At 39.8% G+C, this 20,810-nt stretch overlaps 1 protein-coding gene across 1 annotated transcript in view; it reads left to right on the top strand.

Annotated features, from left to right (window-relative positions):
- Window positions 1-20,810, top strand: part of TENM1 (teneurin transmembrane protein 1) — a 302,504-nt gene that overhangs the window by 243,423 nt on the left and 38,271 nt on the right. Inside the window, exons 20-23 of the mRNA XM_065729661.1 lie at window positions 1,629-1,772; window positions 6,280-6,529; window positions 7,395-7,415; window positions 11,491-11,723. Coding sequence (XP_065585733.1) covers window positions 1,629-1,772; window positions 6,280-6,529; window positions 7,395-7,415; window positions 11,491-11,723 — 648 coding nt within the window. The remainder of the gene's footprint in view (window positions 1-1,628; window positions 1,773-6,279; window positions 6,530-7,394; window positions 7,416-11,490; window positions 11,724-20,810) is intronic.

The raw sequence follows: 20,810 nt of genomic DNA on the forward strand, positions 1-20,810 counted from the left end.
TACATAGAAACATTTACATGGACACACCAAGTGAGTGCATGTCTTAGCGTCGCTGATGGAGAGGGACAGAAAGGCAGCTGCACACTACCTGAGCAGGGAAACTTTTAGGAAAGGTAATGAGAGTCTCACGGGTGCTTGACAGCCCAGAAACATCAGATGTGGGCAGGGAATAGCAGGTACTCTTTACAGTGTTAGCTACAGTGCTGGTAAGTGTGCCACTGTGGATCCATTGACACAGTTTCTCAGATGGTATAGATTGTTATGCCTCCCTTGACCTAAATATCAGCATGGCACCTCACAGCAGCTGGAGCTCCATCCTGTGGGTCTGCAGTGGTTCACTTAGCAAGGCTGAGTGACTCTTATAGGTCTTCCCTTTTCACGAGTATACACATCTGACCCAGGATTGATTGTGTTAAGTGCTTGAATGGGGCGAAGATGCGAACGTGTAGGTGACAAGCATGAGGTTGCTTCCTAGGAAAAATCTACCATTTATCTTATCCCTGCATTAACACCTAGAAAATAGCATGTTTAGCTAGTGAACCTTGAAGGCTCATCATCCCAGCACAGGACATCAGTGGCCATTCTGGAAGAAGCACACAGCTGGGCACTCAGACAAGGGAATCACCTCAAAAGAGTGCTTATTTTAGTCACAAGGCACTCCTGTAACTCAGAAATGGGAGAATACTGAAAGCTGTACATTTTTAAACATACAGTATCTACAGTACTTGAGGAGATGTGATTTTTACAAGCCAGAGTTCAGCTGCATAACCAAGTTCTTTCCACTAAAGTAATGAAGCAGCTCTGCCAAGTGAAATTAATGTAAGGAACAGTTTTCTGTTTCCCATAAAACATTTATCTTACAAACAGAAATGCTCCCTACTATAGCTAATCAAAATATTGTGATTGAATCCGATAATGGAATTTTGATGTTATTATAACTATGTATGGCTCAAGCAGAATGCACATATAGCTGCTAGATAGAAAAAGAGAGAAGAAAAGCCTTAAAATGTCAGAAAACCATGATTGTTAATCTATTTTTTATTTCATATTAAAATACATTGGAAGGCATTTTTGTCTTAGAAAGGCTAAAATATGTCGATATTTCCTACACCAAGATCTAGGAATGAGTGTCAAAATAACATGATTTTCAGTTTGGAGGTCCCTTTCTCTCTAACAAGAGTACTTAGGGCAAAATCTTTTTGTTAAAGAGCACTACATTTCAAAAATATCCAATTTATGAGAATTTAGTACTAACATTCTCACACCAAACAAACAACCAAACAAAACCCCTTCCTTCCATTTTAGTGTGGATTTTGTTTTTCCCTTTATGCTGCTGCTCAGATAATTAGCAGAAATACCACTGGAGTAGATTGATGTTCTTAAGACAACTGTAACTGATAATACAGACATTTCTCTGCTTTGAAATGGTATGAACCATAGCTGTTGTAACATACTAATCTCTGACACTCTTTAAAAAAAAATACCACTCAACAATGGCAATCTAGCAGAAGTATATCCATGCTATCATTATTTGACAGGTGAATATCAAAACCTGGAAAGGAAAATTACATAGTAGTTCACAGAGAAAAAAGAACTAGTCTGATAGATCTTTAATTATTTGTTTGCAGTGTCAGTGGGATATGAATATGAGACATGTCCTGATTTTATTCTGTGGGAGAAAAGAACAGTAATCCTTCAAGGCTTTGAAATGGATGCTTCAAATCTGGGAGGCTGGTCTATAAACAAGCACCACGTATTAAATCCACAAAGTGGTAAGTCGTTCCTTTATTAACTGGCCATGCAGAAGAAGAAAACAAATTCTAAGGGAATTAATTGTTCAGATATTCAATGTTAATGTTTTCTACTTAATCTTCCTCCTTTAAATCTGCACCCTCCTTTCTGGAGAAATGAACTGTAAATGCCATCCAAAAGGATATTCTTAATGTTCTGGCTCCCACGTATTAAACACTAATAATCCCTAACTGGTGATCACTACAACATTTTGGTCATTTGCATGGGAAAAGGGCATGCTCATTTAGGTTCATTTTCATGCTGTTGGTAAGGAAGTACTGCATTTTAGGTCAGTTTGTGTATCTTGTATCCTCAGTGATGTCTCTGCCCTTAATTTATCCTATGACTAACCTTGATTAGTAGCATCTCTGGTGGCCACAGCCCTAGGGAGAGAGAGCACACATGGAAATAGAACTGTTGAAAGAGAGGTGGGCAGTCCAGTGTGTAGAAGCTTTTGTGGCTGCCCTCTTTGTGGAGAAGCGTGGTAGGTTACTCTTCAGGACAAGCAATCCAGTGCCTTTTAAATCATTAGCAAAATCCAGTGAATACTTGTGATGTCATGCTGTAATGCTGCACGCAGATTCTTCAAGCATGGATATTTGAATCTATTTTATCATTGCTTTTATTTTATTCTTGATTTCTTGTTTTGTTCCATTTCTTCCTTCAACATCTGTGATCAGGAATTAAACTATCAAAATCATACTTAAATACAAGTTATGCCAACTAGAAAAAATATGATTTTGCAGATAAGCAGATATCCAACTTTTCTTGGGAGACTTAGGGTCAGATTCTAGCTCATAGAATTTAGAACTGGATTCTGTCGAGTTATCTCAGTTTGCTCCAGCTGGGAGTTTGTCTGCTGAAATCCATTTCCATCTGCAAACTTCTGTAATGAAGATTCATGCACAGATGTATGGCTGTCAGGTTTTTACAAGTTCTGTTGTTGAATACGCAACTACAGTATAAATATTCCAAATACAAAAGGTCAGATTTAGTTTGTAAATTATCTGGATTTCTGTTTTGATTTAAAATAGTTTGACATTTTAAACAGCAGTTCTTTCATACCCTGTGTTATTGGTTTGTATAGATTGTCTCTTTTAAATGCCAGCTATTGACATTTAACACAAAGAGAAATCTGACCTCAGTCAGCTCAGCCCCCAACTGTGTGCCCTATAGTCTCCTCCTTAGTGCCAATTTACCACTTGCATAGTTTAATTTCAAGACTAAAATGCTGGCACTAACTCCAGTTTATATGGCTATTTGCTAACTGTGGTGCTTCCTGCTTTAATTCACCCCTGTAGTCACCAGTGTTTTCAGATTTTGTAAAATATACAATTATAACGCGGGCAGTGCTAAACCATTGTGCTCCTGAGCATGGGGTGTACTGTGACAAATTGCTTGCTGGTCTCATCCCAGCTGTGTGACACAGGAAGCACCAGAGAGCAGCGACCTGTCAGCCACACAGCACCTCCCCTGAAATCACACAGACTTCCCACAGCTGCTCCTCTTCCTCACATGTTCCCACAGCTCTGGGCATGGCTAGGGCTGATGATACAGGGAAAGTGTTGGACATCTTCATCCACTGCTACAGGAACACATCTGGCAGGGGGCAGGCATGTGTGCAGTCAGTGCATCTCCTTTGTGCACAAGTCTGAGGAGCACGAAGCCCAGCCACAGCTCAGCTCTGTCATAGAGCATTCTTCTTCGTTGTAATAGGCCTTGTCCATGGCTCATATATATATGTAGGAACTAGAAAAGCAATTAGGAACAGAAAAAAAGATTGCTATGTCATAGCTAATACACACCTAACAGCATCCTGCAGGCTCCTATCAAAGCAAAATAGCTTAAGTAGTCAACTGTGTTACTCAGGATAGAAATAACTAGTACACTTCTGATCTTGAAACTAGCAGACTGCTTCTCCATTTCAGATATGTGAAGTGTGCTTACAGTAAGGACAAGATTCAGACTCAGAACTGTACAGTTCAGACCTATCTCCATACCACTGTGAGACAGAAAGCATGAGGAGCATTCTCAAGTGTGCAGATACTGAGAATTCCCTTTGTAATTAAAGCAACCTGCAGTACATATGGAGAGCTGCACTTCTGAGAAGCATGAAATCTGTCCCACTTTGAAACACCGTGACAGGATTGACTACAGAAATAACACTGAAAGATAACAAATGTCTTTCTAAAAATTCTCGACTGGAAATTGCAATTTTGTCTTCAGAATAAAACCCATTTTCCTTAGCGAGTTAACTGGTCCTGAAGAGCTCACACTTAAGTTCAGCCACTGAACCTTGCTTCCAGCAGTTCTTACTTAGAGACAAGGTGGCTGTGCTTTCCTCCCACCCACAAAAGCTATTCCTCTCAGAGATGTCACGAAATGAATCATGTAGAATAGAGAAGTTGTGGAAATAAATTGATGCAGTTATACAGGATTGCACTTCACATCACAGCCTAAGCTTTGCAGAGACGAGTACTGACATGCAGAAACCATGCCAATTAAAAACCATCTTCTAGTGCCAATGTAAGTATCTTAAATAAAATAAATACATTTCAAAAAAAAAAAAAAAAGGAGGAGAAAATGTCTGATTCCTGCAGTGTGGATAGTGTAGATATGAGAAATACGTATTACAATGTGTGGCTGTCTCAAGTTCAAGCTTTTTAAATGTGAACGTTTTTGCATCAGTTGAAAGTTCACGTTAACAAGAGGTCACATCCTCATCTCAGCCATCTTAAACTCTTATTCTCCCACTTCTCTTTCGTCTGGTGCAGATGTTTGATGATTTACAATTCATGACATGATTTAAGTTTGATGTTTGAACACAAAAGTGTCGGTTGGTTTGGAAGATCTTCAGGGCATTTCTCATAATCCAGAAGAGAACACGTACTATAAATACTGGTTCCTCTGGAGGGTCCTTGTAGAGGCGCAGATATCTCATGAATAGAAACAAATGTGCTATTAACCGATTTTTCAGCGTATTCTTTGAATTAGAACTTTCTTCTGATGGGCAAGTGTATTGATTTACTTTTGAGGGGACTCTGTGCTTTACGGTAATTCTAGCCCCGGTGCAGCACAGCACTGGCTAAAATTAAAGCAGCAACTCAAGAGCCTGAAATTAAGCACACGTTTACATGTATTGACAGCAAAACATTCCCGAGAGCCCTAATTATTTACTGGAATTTGTATGAGGCCGTTGAACGATTACCTTTACATTGTTAATTTCAGACAAAGGGCAGCATCTTCATTTAGCACTATTTCTGTCCGGTGCACAAGGAGGGTATTGCCATTAGTTTTGTTGGCTTATCGCCAAGATACCTTTTTTTTGTTCTTTTAGCCAGCGTTCCAATAAAGGTGTGCATTCTGCCCTTCGCTGTTCCAACCTGTACTGTATTTTAATAGAGTTCTTTCCAAAACAGCTGTAAATTTTAATTTGACTTACCTGAAAGCTATAGAAGAATTTAAGAAAAGCGGGTAGAGGCAGCACACACATTTCAGGAGAACACTGAAGAGGTTTAATATGTCCTTACTGCAGTCTCTCATTGCCCGGTGCATCAGTGAGAGTCCTCCAGAAGGTACATTCCCTTGGGTTTATTTCTTTAATTATGCCACTTCGTTCCTGATGAAGTACTGGGCTCTCTAAGGGAAACAGGAAATTTTTAAGAATAGCTATCTTTCGCTCAGAAACAGCCAACATTTTGCAGTAATATGTCGTTGAATATGTCACTCTTTCTTAGGTTATTTGAAATAAGCGCTGCAAATACCTCCTTGAGAAAACAACTGTTTGTAGTGGGGCTGGTACTGCCAATGTAGTGATCAGCAGAGCAGTGCTGAGGTAACTGATCCCCTGACAAGTTGTTCTGAACTTGATGGCAGAACATAACATGCTCCTGTTGGTCAGAAATGTGCCAGTGCTGCAGCACTGTGACTCTGAGCTCAGCACCACACCATTTTTATACACCATGAAGGACTCACATTTAAATGTGAATATTGATTTTGCACTGCCACTCAGTGCTCCTTTGTGAAAAATGCATAGCAGTCCCATTAATCTCCTTTAATTAAATATTCAAACTGACTCAAAAATTCCTCTGCTACCTAATAAAAATTTATGAATAAAATGAATATTAAAGTAGTAATCCCTGAGAAATCAGATAGCACTGCAATTAACAGTCAGTTTGTTAGAGCATTAACCAACCGTGAGCTCTCCTCATGATGTTGGCTTTTAAACTAGCCACTAACCACTAATCAGCAAAATGGTGATGGTAAAGCCAGGGACTGAGCAAACTCGGAGGAGGGTCGTGGAGCCCCGTGATGAAGTTTTCACAGATCTGATGTCTGTTGCTTTTTTGCTGATCTGCTTTTCTCTAGGACTGCAAAACACCAAACAGCAGAACAGTTCAAGTGCTATATATATCTGCTTTTTTCTTTTCTTTTTTTTTTTCCTTGTTTTCTCCTGTTTTCTCACATCCCCTCCCACCTTCTGCCTAGGAATTGTACACAAAGGAAATGGTGAAAACATGTTCATTTCCCAGCAGCCACCGGTCATCTCCACTGTGATGGGCAATGGACACCAGAGGAGTGTCTCCTGCTCCAACTGCAATGGTCTTGCACTCAACAGCAAACTCTTTGCCCCAGTTGCTCTGACTTCTGGGCCTGATGGGAGTGTGTATATCGGAGACTTCAATTTTGTCAGACGGATCTTTCCCTCTGGAAACTCTATTGGCATATTAGAGTTAAGGTAAAAAGAGATTAGCTTTGGCTTGTGTCACTGTCCTGGCTGTGATAAGCCTATGAAAACTATAGCAAGACTTCTTCCTTTTTGATTTAAAGATGCAGACACATTTAGTTGTCTCCTGAGCACTCATCTCATTGACAGTCGGATTCGGTCATCAGAAAACTTATGCATTCTTTAAAATCACAAGTTAAAAAGGGCATCGTAAGTGGCCTTTAGAATGGGGTTTGCATAATGAATTTCTGTGAAGTGCGGAGTTAATAGAACTGTTCTTTCTTCTCATGGGGATTCTCATGCAATTATTTCTTCCCCAAAAAATAAGTTTAGAAATCTCAGGAAGGTTTTGGTTTTTTTAAGACCTACTCTCACCCCTACTTAATAGCAGTTAATAGCAATAGGGTCTCATCAGATAGACCTACCATGGCTAAAATGCAGTTAAAATGTTCTTCGCCCATAACAGGATGTGGTTGGGTTTAAGCAGCCAAGCAAGCCTGGCACTGCAGGCCAGTGGGTTTCAGGAAGGGCTGGTTGACTGTATTAATGACTACTGATTTGATCCATTTTGGATGTGGGGAAAGGCAGAATTGATTTTAGATACTGGTGCACTAACTTGCTTTTCCTTAACAGCCGTGAATCTAACTAGCCATCATTGCAGGTGATGAAACTGTGGGCTGGTTGTTCAGAATGAACTTGAAAATGTGAGGGTGGTGGGTGGCAGAAATGAAACATATTTAGAGAGGATGAAGTGATACTGGATGCCAGGATAAACAGTGTTTTGTAAAGCAGTCAGACCAAAAATAGAGCTTTTCTGGAGAATTAATATTTCTTGTCTTTTTTCTTTTCTTAAACCTGAACCGGGCTGTCTTACTAGGAATAGAGACACAAGGCACAGGTGAGTGAAACATAGTAATGGAAATACATGAACCATGTTCAAGGAAATGCCCTTAGAAAAGTCCTGACTTGTAGAAGTCCTAATATAGAGAAACTCTGGATTTAATAAGTGTAAATGTTAATCAGATTCACCTTTAAGGTAGTTGGATTTGTTCCCTTTGAAGGGATCAAATCAGTTGATTTGTCAACTGATTGGTCTAGAAATCAGTTGATCACCAAGCAAAGATGGAGAAGTTCGAACCTGCAAGCTGGGAATGCTGTCCATAGCTGTCATACGCATTTCATATTATGCTTGTATGATCATAGACTTAGATAGACAAGCAATCCAGGGTTTCAGCAACGAAGAAATTATAAAAAGACTTCAGAGTCCCCCAAGAGCCCATGCTTTGGAGGTTCTAGCATGCCTAAGCTTTAAAAGCTGCCACAGTTACAAGGCGTGCACTGAGAACGAAGCAGTACAACGCATCACATCTCCATCCTTGCTTATTCCAGGGAAGAAAAATTGCAGAGTATTTGTTTGTTTGTTTGTTTGTTTGTTATTTTTCAATAATTAATGTTGAAATGTTGGAAACAAGACTTCTGCAACTGATAGCAAGGTGTAACAGTACATCTGCTAAGTGACATTGCAGGCTAGGAAGAGATATCAAGGCACTGAGACACTTAGGAACAAACTTTAGGTATTTTAGTACATGAGATAAATGAACCACCAAGGCTGATGACTGCATGGCATAGCAGGAATTGCTGCATGCACTGTGTGTCTTGCAGGCTGACAGCAGTGGTCAGAATTAATTGATGTAGCCACTAAAATACTATTGAATACTATAGATTATTTGCCAGCCTGCTTGCAGATGATGTCGTATTTCATATATTTTACAATGAAAGGTTAATAAAAATGAATAATTCCTGGCTTATAAATGCAAGTTTTTTATATTTTGGCCGAGGGGTCATTTCCATTTGCCTTTATGTTAAACTGATCAGTATCGTTGTACACTAATGAAAAGAAGCAAATTGAATGTACTTTTTTTCTATAGTGCATTCAGACCTTCAATCAGGTTTTTAATTAGGGAGTTCCTTTGGAAAGTAGAATTTTTTAAATACCTTCTCATTAGAAATGTTTTTTTTTATTGTTTTTTTTCTGAGAAGAGCTTAAGCCTTAATTAAATCAAGTTGTGAGAATACACAAGTACCACCTCGCTATTAATTACAATAATAATTACCTCTATTCATATCCTGTCCAAGTGAAATCTGAGGAAGATCTGAGAAAGTAAATTGAAGTTATTGTAGTCCTTGAGGTTATGGAGGAGCACTCGTCCATCCCAATGTATGCTATTTGGTTCAGGCTTCAAAGGCCACAGCAAGGTTGACTACTGAGTCGTACATGTCTTGGAGATTTCTGTGATATCCACATACCTGGGAGAAACAACTGAATTTTGTCAGAGGCTTGTAACAGTCCAAGCAGGAAAAGGCTTAAAATCCAAGCCCTCCACACAATGTCTCATCTCCACAACAGCAGAGAAAAATAAGCTTTTATCAGAACAAAGAAAATCCCATGTTAAAAAGGGTAGTGTTGGTAGACCAGGAGGCAGAGTAGAGGCAGTCCTGGGTTTTGACCGTTTAGAAACAGTTCATCCTTTCCTAAACTTTGTCATCAAGATTTTAATGAGATCTAACAAAGGTGTTTGGCCAAATGGAAGCTGGGCTTTGAAGTTACAGGAATGAATTGTACTACAGGATATCATCACTTGTTCTGGAAAAATTAATTGTGAGCTCTAGGCTATTCAATGTAGTTTTTGATAGACTAATTTATATAACTCAGGTTTAGATTTGAGTGCAAACTTTCGCAAAGATAAGTAGTGTTTGATTTTGTTCCATTTTTTGCTAATATTCTTTAAATTTGAATATTTTAGTATTCAAGGCTTTGAGCACAGATAACATCGAGAGTTTTCTAACAGACGGCCCATTAAATGTAATGACGAGGATGATAGAAAATGTGTCTACAAGGAGAGTATATAATGACTCCTGGCCCTCTGCAGTTTCTACATGATGGAGAATATGTTTATTTAACATCTAGAATTCTCCTTGCAACTTTTTTGTAAGCAATATTTTATTCAAAAGTCATTTTTTAGCTGGCCAGGCTCTTCTGAGCTTACTCCTGAGAGCACAAACGATCCTCAAATGTTTCTAACAAATAATTTTATAATAATGATGATGTATAATTCAGCATTAACTACCTTTAGCTCACATCCAGTTTTTCATCATCCTGTGGTCCTCTCCCATTCCCCATATTTCCTTGGACTGGGTTTCACATCTGTCCCCTCGCTGTGGGAATGTCTCATTCCTTCTTCTTCCCCATTCTGTCTTTTGTAGAAGTATATGACTAAGGTCATCATTAAGCTAGTCTAGCTGGTGACTCAGTCCTCAGAGGTGTTGAATAGTTTCTGTCTCTTTTTGAATGGAGAATGAGAAATGAAATAGGCCCAAGCTCCATCGCATTTATCAGGGTTACAGCATTGGCCTAATTGCTGATAAATCAAATAAAGATTTCAACTGATTGTCTGTTAGGGGTTTCTTAGCAATATTTATAGTAGTCAGAATGCTAAAATAATAGATATGTTGAGTGTTTTTACTTAGTCTTGCAACATTTTCCGGTGAGACAGAGCTGTCTCACAGATGATTAATAAAGCTTGGTGTCTGCCTCAGCCAAGCAAAAGCTTCATTTTTAAAGAGGCTGCAGCAACCCGGAATCTGGTCAGTAAAATAAGTCAGCATCATTTATGACATTATGTAGCTGTCCTGGGATCTTTACCAGTTCTTCAGCTCTGTTTTGTCTGGATTCTTCCTGTGCTGATTTGTCGTGGCACAGAAACCTGGGCTAGGCAAAGCGTGCTGCCAGAGCCGCTCCGAGAACAAAACTGACAAAACTGAGAGAGCTCATTTCTTAACTTTGTTGCAGAAATCCTAGCTGTTAGCAGCATTTTGTTGAGAAAAAGGTGGAGATTTGACAATCTTCTAATCTACATCACAATCCCTCGGGGTGTTTATATAGAACAGCTGCATAAAGAGTGACAGGAGCACCATGTCTCATGCAGGCAGCAGTCAGCAATCACCTCCTTAGGAGAAATCCAGCAGCAGTAAAAATGCTGCTGAGACCCAAACACCACACCAGGTTTTGGCCTCTACTCTGCCTCTGCCCAGCTCCTCCATTTTCAGTAATGGTCCGAGTGGTCTGAAGGATCTACACCCATCCGGGATCTATTTTCTCATCGGGACTATAGTCCAATCTCGACAGGTTTGGGACACCAATGTCATGTGCCTTGAGCCCAGGTAGTTTCCTCAAAATAAAAATTAAATTTGCACTCAAAAAGAAGCAAGAAGTCTTACTTGATAGTAAGGTGGAACCTAGTTTTTCTGATTAGAATTTATAATCCTCACCATTTAATTAACATATGTAAATATTTTTTTTAAATAGCATTTTATAAGCTCAATAAGGCACTTCGGTGCATGAATTATGGTGTATTAATTCATGTCTAGTTGTGCTGACAGTGCTTGGCCTTCTGCCTCGCTCCTGACAATACAGTCGGCATGAATTAAGGCACCATATTTCATACCTTCATATTTCCTAAGGTTTGGAAACAGATAAAAATAACCAAGAGTGAGTAGTACCCGTGCAGAGCAATCTGTGATTCACTTTGCTGCAAGTCAGATGTGTAGTCAGTGCCAAGAGTACTATGACTTAAAAGGTACAGGAAAAAAATGACCTTCCTTTTGAAAGTAGTAATTGTTAAGTAAGCTGAAGTCACTCCAGTTCACTTTACACTGGGTCCCCTGGCCCTCATGGCCACACCAGCGCCAGTGGTAGCTTTGTGGATAAGCTCACTACCTGACACCAGCCAGGATGGACAGGTTCTACAGCTGCTACTGATCCCTGCTTCTGCAATGGTGCTTGGATGAACTCCATGACAGCTGATCTTGCTTGTGACTATCATCTCCAGTCCATAGGAAAATCAAGTATGCATTAGGCTACGATGCACAAACATTAATTAAAAAATAATAATTTTGTTGTTCTTCTCTTCTAGTACAAGTCCCGCACATAAATATTACTTGGCTGTTGACCCAGTGTCAGAATCCCTTTACTTGTCAGATACCAACACCAGAAGAGTTTACAAAGCAAAATCACTCACTGAAACCAAGGATCTGGCCAAAAATGTGGATGTGGTGGCAGGAACAGGGGATCAGTGCCTCCCCTTTGACCAGAGTCACTGTGGAGATGGCGGGAAGGCATCGGAGGCTTCTCTCAACAGCCCAAGAGGTAAGAAAACAGCGTATTTGAGGTATGTGCTGGTCAGCTATGTTCCTTAACCTAGTCAAGCAAAATAATTTAATCAAGCTCATTCAGCTTCTAAACAGCAGTCCTTTGTCAGAGAGGCTAGCATGAGAAGCACACTGCAGCTAGGAGCTGTTGAAATGGGCTGCCAATTTCTTTCACTCCGTTTTTGTGGGAGCCCAAAGTGGTTGGAATTGGACCTGAGAGCTGTTTAGGATTTGGCCGCAGTTAGATGTTGAAGAAAGAAAAACAGAGAGGTCCAGTGTGGGTGGGACTGCAGTGGGGATACCAAAGTAAGGCTAGAGCTGCCCAGACCTTTCAGTCCAGGCTCGTGGGGGTAGTGATTTCAGCAGTGGTGACAGTGACAGTGGGGCACTTCCACTTATGAGCACATCACTGGTGAATACGCACAGCTAATGGTGGTGACTGTGTTGAAAAAGAGTGCTTTGTAGCTGAGAATTTGCTTCATCAAATAGCATTACTATAGTCTTTGTATCTGTTATAGTTTCAATGGAAATAAAGAAGAGGCATTACTTTCAAACAGATACAAAGGGAAAGGCGATTCAGAGGAACACATTTTCCAGATACTTCTTGGGTAGCCCATCCCTAGAATTTTTCAAGGCCACATTGGTGTGGGCTTTGGGCAGCCTGATTTAGTGGGGGATGTCCCTTCCTCTGGCACAGCTGGATTGAAACGCTCTTTAAGGTACCTTCCAACCCACACCCTGTGGTTCTGTCATTCTACATACTCCTTCCTTGTTTGTTGCACTCCTATTTAAGTATCTCTCTATTGCAAGGTGGCAGCATTTAATCATACTTAACTTCTATGCAAATAGTGTTGTAATTTTTGTTGTTGTTTTTGACTTCTATACATCCAGGTGACTCTAATGGGGCTTACTTATACATTTCACGTCAGGACTTACTAACAGACAGCAGGATCAAATATACTGAAAAATCCAATTTGTCCTTCCCCATTGAATGCACTTTCCTAAATAGGAGCCTCTCACCTGCTCCACGTGAAGGGGGCATTTTGCTGCAGCTGTTCTTTCAGAGTACTTTCAGTACTGTCACAGGCAAAAAGCACCTGATGCCTTGAATCCCCACTAGTGGCGTAATTAATCACCTCAAAAGGTGCATTAAAAGTGCAGTTTGCATTAGCACTGAGATAGAGGGTCTGGATTTGGTCATCTAAACAAGCTGATCAACCTCAGCTCCTGCTGAGATCCCTGGAACAGAGGATAAGCAGCAGTTCTGATGGCAGAGCCCGTAAGCGGGCATTTAGCAAGCTCCCCCTGTGGCACACTGCTGCTCCTAATGACTAGCTCTGAGGAATTATTTTTCTTGAGCTAATGAAGAAAGGCTGTGTATCAGTAGGAAATTAGAATGTATATACAGACAAACATTTCTAGGGCAAGCAAATAATCCTGTTTTAAGGCCTAGCAAGTGACACATTTTAATTATAGATAGAGCAACTTCAACATGTCTTTAATGATGGAAGTGAAGTGTGAGACAAGCACAAATAAATGTTAATCTTCTGGCAGCTAATTAATGCTATGAATCAATTCTAAAAATAGTTGAGAAGAAAGGTTTTCTCATCCCTTAACAGGAAAATAATCAATGTATTGTTGTTGGTTACAATTGATTATATCTAATTACAAAACAATTCATTGTTTCATTGCACCTTCTTGCTGGGGAAGTATCTTGGTGAAAATTTGTAATATATCTACTTAAAAAAAAATACACATGCATGGCTGCTTTCCTCAACAGGTTCTAGTCATAAAGACATTAAGAAAAATAAAAAAACACAGTTCAGGAGTGCTGGGGCAGACAGCAAAAATTAAAAAATTAACATTGGCAAATTCGGGTGATGGCCCCAGCTGATTTATGCGTCTAAATTATGTCAGCTTAAAACAGCTTGAAACTGTTTGCCATTTGCTGTGCTCTGGGTTTTATATTTCAATTTGAAGTAATTATGGAGTGTCACATTCCCCTTGTTGTGCAGGGGACAATGCAACCTCAACCCAGAGTCACCAGCACAGTGCAAACTGTTAGCCGTGCATTATCATGATGACCTTATAAGTGCACATCCTTGTTTTCTGCTGTAGTAAGACATCTAAAAATCTTGAAAGCAGTGGAAAGTACTTGCCTGGTGCCTGTTTTGTAGTGCTTATTAAAAAACCTGAAAAACTTACATGCTTAAATATCATTTAATGAACATTTGGGGTCATTCATTTTGTTTGTTAATGGAATCGTGGAATCGTTATTAATTAGAAGATGTCACTTTTCTACTAAAATTACATTCAAAATGTACATGTAAATATTATTTCTAGATGACAGGACACACTGACAGAGGTGTTGATGAGCCCAGAGTTTCAGCAGCATCATTTTCACATTTAAAGATGTTTGAACAAAAAGCAGCATAGTGTTATGCAGTATTTGACCACACAACCAAATGAATTATTTTAATTTTTCATCATTTTTTACAATCCAAAAATGTGTACCTCATCATGTAGATAAAGACAAAATAATATAAAAAGATATTAAGCATATTGAAATGTATTCCTCGACGAGACAAGGTCTACATTGAATAGAGCCTTATCTGTACAGCTCAGTTTATCCACTCTTAAAATGGATAAGAAATACCTATTGTGACAAACTGTCATGAAACTTAATCCTGTTTGGTGACATCTTCCCAAGTATGGAAGTGAGTGGAAATTCATATACACTTATTTACTTCTCTGAAGGAATATTGCTAAAAATACTATGTTAAGTGTTTTGAACTCATATTTTTCTACTTCAGTGAGGATAGAGGTAGGGTGTTTTCTTTGTTGTTCTGATTTTCAGTTTGCTTTTGGACAGTCCTGAATAATTATTTGATGACTCAAGGCCTTCGTTGACTTTCATTTCTATTGTTTGTCATGGCTGACTTAGCCAGGTGACCAAGAACTGAATGTCAGACAGTAAAACACACGGTCACAATAGTCAGTGATGATCTGATCATTCCCCAGCTTTCATTCCTCAGCTAACAAACGTGTGGGGGTTTGTTCAGTCTGTTCCCACTTCTCCATGAAGAACTGGAGTTTTTGAACATTAATCTTGCACAATTGTGTGTTGGAGCTGACTTTGAAAGATGCTTTTAAACATGCATGGGTGATGTAGTTGAAATTTGAACTTCAATATATTATTTTTACTGCAATTTTCTTTAATTCTGTATAGAACTCAGACTAATGAGTCATGTAATAGATGACCAAGTACTTAAACAAAATGTGAAATGGTACAAGGTGGGGACATAAAGTAAGATATGTGACAAGCTGAACACATTTATTACACAAAAAGATATTGAAAATGAAGTAGTAACTACACAAGATATTAATCACTGACTCAATTCTAATATCTTGAACTTTACTAAGCAACAGATTTTAATTTTGGGGTGGGAATTCTGTTTGGTAGCTTGGGTTATTTTTTGATTAAAAAGTATTTATGGCATATCTAGTCACCAACGCCGGAACATTTAAACTGTCCTGAGTAATATTTATAATAGGACACTAAGGAATAGCATCCTGATTTTACTAGATTAGTCACTAAATTTTGGAGCAGTAAGCACTAGAATTAATAGCAGCACTGAAGAGTTGTCTACTTAACACTGCAAAGGCAATTCCTATATCAAAGGCATTAGACACTTACCATTAACCCTCTGAAACCATTGGGCTTCGCATATGTAAATAGGTTTGACTTTCCAGGCTTAATTGACAGAGGTGGCGAGAGGCTGAGACAATCAAGTCACCAGCTTTTTGCTGAGATAGTGTTTTTGTATCTGTATACTGACTGAGATTAACATCTCATTTGAATTGCTGTGTTTTGAGACAGTATTTTGAGACAGTCTCAGAATATGCACACAGGACAACTAGTGTGGCAGAGCCAACTTATGTTGAATGAGCAAGTCCCTCAATAACTGAACCTAAGTTACTAAAATGACTTACAATGTTTGGAAGCCCAAGCACTAAATCCAAGGAATTAACCATCTATGTCCCTGCAAGTGCATGGTTTTTGGCTGGTAGGTCCAGACCAGACTTTGGGTCTGGAAGATAGGTGGTCTCATTTGTGCAAGCTACGTGGGAAGTCACTGCTGCAGGAGAAGTGAAGAACTGCACGCTGCATTCAGCCTACCTGAATGTAGTGCAGTGACCTCAAAGCAGGCAATGTAGAAATGTAGAAGGCTGGAGTAAGTTCTAAAGCCCGTGCATAAAAATGAGCGTTCCACTCAGGCACGTGACCATGCAACACAAATGAAAGCTTAAATTAAAAATCAGTTCTGCAGCTTCGTTTTATGCGTTTTGCTTGAAGTTATTTTAGTAAGGAAATACTACTAAAAGAATCGTGGTTTTGAAAATGTGTTCACTCCAGTAGCTTATGTCCTGAAATAATCAGTCTTCTTGCTCACCATCTGCAGCACTTCTTGCTAAAGTAAATAAAGCTGCAAGAACAACTGCTCAGATTAAACCTTTACATTTGTCAAATCACAATAGGCCATTTAGGGCCTGATCCTGTTCAGCTGGAGGTTCTCTTTTGCTGGGAGGCAGACCAAATTCCTAATATACTCTTTCATGAAAACAAGATTCCTTTGCAGTTAATCTACTGTTCATTCTGCAATTTTGCCATTTTATAAATGCATATGAGCTCTTGAAACTTTCCATTCAATTCAGAAAGAAAAGCAAAATGCTTCAGCGGTAACTTGTAAAGAATAAACCAAGTTGCAGCTTAAAATCATCATATGTGCATCAGAAGTAAAAAATTCATCTCGTGCCATTTTTACTTCAGCAAAATGTATTATTTTTCTTCAATTACATGTGATTGCCTATAGAACCTAAGTCAACATCTGGGGGGATGTAAATTTTCCTAAACTTGCTCCAGCCTTCGTTTGAATGCAGTAGTTCACATTCATGCTAACCACTGTCAGCAGTAAGCATGACCCAGCCATCATGTTTCCAACTAGAAGCAGGACGTTCTGGAGTCAGTAGTTAAAAATGCTGTTTGCTTCAGCTCTGCTGTTCCGCATCTCCAAAGAGAACAACGGTGACGTGCAAGTATTGAAGTCATGTTCCAGCTGACAAAGAATTGTTAATTGTGCTGCTGGTACGAAGACAGTAATGAAGTAAAGATGACAAAGATCACAAAGCATCAGACTGCAAATCACTTGAATCATATTTTGAGTGGAGTATTATGGTAACATATAAATAACTAATTGTATAAAATTGCTTTAGTAGTTTCTAGATGGCAGCTTTAATTAAAAGCACCGGAGACATTTAGAAGTTTAGAAATAGATGGCATGTAATTTGCCCTTTTACCAACCATAAAATGGTAATTAACTAATTTGATTCACTTCTTCCTATTAAAAGTTTTATGAAAATCACAAGTTTCTTCTAAATACAATTTTTCTTCGTCTGAAGGTGGCATTCTCATTTATCAGTCCTCACCAGTGGTTTTAGGTGTTCATGTATAAACTCTTCAGAAGCTTAATTGGAAGTTTTCAATGTGAAATGATCGTTTAGCTGAGCAAAAAGTGTAAATACTCAGAATAAGGTAGTACGTAGCTCTAGCTGTTACTCAGTGCTGCGTTCCAGAAAGGATTTCTTTCCAGGTAGTTTCTTAAAACACAACCGTGGTCCATGACACAAGGCAGAAAGAATCTGTCTTAACTGGGAACAGGCTGTATTAATTTTAATCGGTATTTTCCAATTTAATTATAAATCCACTGTGAGTTTAGCTCCATTAGCAATGCAAGACCAAGATTCATGAGTGAAAGTAAAGGTCAGATCTATAACATTCGTATGTATTTTGAATTTATACCTATGGGAACTACACACCGAAGTGATCAGTTAACTTTCAAAAGTGTTATTTGCATTTTTAATAGCATATGCATGTGGACTAAGATCTGTCAGGAGAAATAACCCTTAACCAAAATCACTTCTCAGAGCATATAATAAGAGATAGTACAGTCAGGCTTCTGTGTTCATGATGGCTGTAATGAGCCCATCCAAGTACTGTTTTGTACAGAAAACAGAAAGAGCAAAACTTTTGCTGCAGTCTTTTTAGTGACAGCTCTTCGTAGCCACGTGGTTGCACCAGAAGCACTCCATTGCTAAATGTTGGTTGACAGAATTAAAACGGCAAATTAAAGCACCACCTAAGTTCCCACTCACTGAGCAAGCAGTGATGACTCTTACACCCAGAGCAAATCATTACACGCAGTGTATGCGTGGGTCTTCTGTGAGTTCCTCAGTGATTAAACATTACACTGTACATCAGAAAAGGATTATGATAAGCTCTTGGAGTACGGATTAGGTGAAGCATTGTACAAGATGTGATCAGGAGCACTAATGAATCCAGCTGTAATAATGAATAAACTGGGGAAGTTGAGTCACAAACCTGTATTTTGTTTTCAAATGGATGCCTTACCTAGGGCATTTCTCAGCAAGTTTTGAATTCATAAGTAATCTTTACAAATGGGAAAAATCAGATTATATTAGTATATAGGAGTAAGAGTCTGTAAGTTCTGTAAGTCTGTATGTTTGTACTTGAAGAAACTTAGCTAAATAGTCAGTACCAGGTATTTATTATCTTTTGCTCAAATACTGAAGACGTGGGCTTGTTTATGCCACACTGGCATTTGTACTTCCCCTGCAGATAGCCTGCCTTTCTGCCACGGCTGGAAAGTAAAACGTGTGTCGTTATTGCTGAAAGATCTTTGGTTCTCTTGTTCAGTCAGTGTTTGAAATCTATTCAGCAACACAGCTGAGTAGCTTTGTTTCATTGCTGCATAATTTCTGACTTTTATGTAATGGCTGGTTTGCCGCCAACGGAGCCATCTGCTTGCAGGGAAATTGTGTAAAACAAGATGCACTTGCCCTGTTGATGGATCCTGGCCTTAGTTATCCATGGCGTGGATCCGGCCCAGGTGAGCAGTACCACTCCTTGCTGCCCATGCAGAGGCAGGCCCCAAGGAGCAGCATCTGTGCTGTAGGTCCCACCCACGTCAGCTTTCTCACTTCAAAGCGTGAGCCATGCTGGAAAGCAAAGCAAGTCTCAGCTCATCTTTCTGTGTCTGATACACCAGCTGATACAGCTCCACAGGGCATTGTCAGGAAGGCTAAAAACACCTCCAAAAATCATGGCTGCATTCACCAGCCATACCAGAGCAAGGCTTCCTTCCCCTCTTCCATCAGAAAGAACCTTGAAGTGACTTCCAAGAAAGTTGTAAGAGTTAAGGGGTTGGATCTGAAGAGACCTTCCCACATCCAAAAAGAAATCCTAGCATGAGTTCCTAAGAGCTTTTTCAATTTCTAATCCATTGGCACACTTTAACTTTTCCGTGCAGCCCTGTTTGCAGAGCCCAGGAAGGATGCTGGATATCCAGAGTGCTTCAGCAAGAGCAGAAGATATCCCAAGAGCCCCCAGTTTCACCTGCTCTTGTGGCCCCATGCTGTGGTAGAGGGAAGTGAACATAACCCTTCTCATTTATACACATACAAACCAAAGAGCGGGTTGTAAAACCCAGGCCATCAGCCTGCCTGGTACGGGGGAAAGGCAAGCACTTGCAAGACCCCTCTGTAGAGACTGGTGTTGACATTATTCCTTCTCTCTGTTAGAAAAACATCCATGGGTGATTTATTCTGAGGCTCTGCCACTGGGTGGTAGCACTGTAAGAGGCAGCCCTAAGGCCAGACAGGCTTCCAGCTGCTGGATCTGCATGTACCCAGGGGCCTGGGGGGACTGTCAGCCTCACAGGTCTGTGTGGTGCCCATCACAGCTGCCAGGTCCTGCCCCCATTCCCGGCACTATTTCCCCCCACCTTTAGCTACAACCACTCCTATGTATATAAAGAAGTGAAATTAAATATCAGGAAATGGGGTTAGGAGATGGAGGGAAGCGTTGTTTTTTTCTTTTCTTACATAATGGAATATGGAATGGCTGCATGATACCCTAATCTGGCATGGAGACAAGTGTTTTGTAAACTCAGAAAACATGCAGCCTGCAGTTGTGCTGAAAGCAGGGGACAAAAATCAAGAACCATATAAGCCACTGTCCATACCATCTGTTCAAGTCCTCTGCCTTTCATTTCTGTGTAGCAGAACATAAATTCATTATTAAAATAGCTTGGCTGTGCACAGCAGCTGCTATAATTGCAAAGTTATGCAACTTTAAATGGGAAATTATGAAGTAGTTTAAAGCAAGAAATTGAGCGGGTTTGGTAGAAAGGATTTCACAAACCTAACATGAATAGAAGTGCTCTTCTAGCTATTTTCAACATTTCAGGAGAAAAAAAGATCATACATACATTTCATGCTATATAGAAACATGTGACAAATCTTGAATGCAGGAAGAAATGATGAAAGACTATTAGATTGGGATAGACTGGGGTCGGGCATGGGTTGTGAACCAGAGGTAGCACACAGTGCTGGTGGGAGACAGCAAACACTTTGTGTTCCAGTTTCCCCAGTGAAATACAGAAAATATGGAAATACAGAAAACTGTGAATGTTGCAGTGGCCTTGTTTTTGTTTCAGGGTCCACTTCTCCTTTGCAGTGGTGCTAGAGCTGTTGCAGATCTAGCAGCACCAGCTCTTGCTGAAGCCACGTGTGCCATGAGACTGGTTCCAGTAGGTGACCCCGTGCTTTGGGCAACATCATGCCATGGTATATTCTGCCCAGGTATTCCTTCTACCTGGTGAGCAGAGCCCGTTTTGTACCTCCAGTGGTATGACCACTGCACTGCAGAAGTCATTCTTGCTTTCTGTGGGTGCTTCCTACTTATTCACATGCTCCAGGAAGTCACACAATGCAGTGATACAAAAGAAGTTGCTTCTGCGTGAGAATTAAGAAAGTGAGAAATGAAGAAAAATCAAGTGTAAGATAAGCTTTTCAAAAAGCTAATCTTGTCCCGCTCTGTGAGGAAGGCCATGAAGCTGCTGAGCATAATTTTATGTTATATGCATGAAAAAAAAAAGCATCTGCTTCTTTGTTCTGTTTCTTCCTTACATTTTCCTTCTTTCTCCGTGAGTCAAAGACAGTCTGA

This window comes from Cyrtonyx montezumae, unplaced genomic scaffold (assembly GCF_038088225.1).
Source record: "Cyrtonyx montezumae isolate F1298 unplaced genomic scaffold, pur_monq_1.0 scaffold_11, whole genome shotgun sequence".
NCBI lineage: Eukaryota > Metazoa > Chordata > Aves > Galliformes > Odontophoridae > Cyrtonyx > Cyrtonyx montezumae.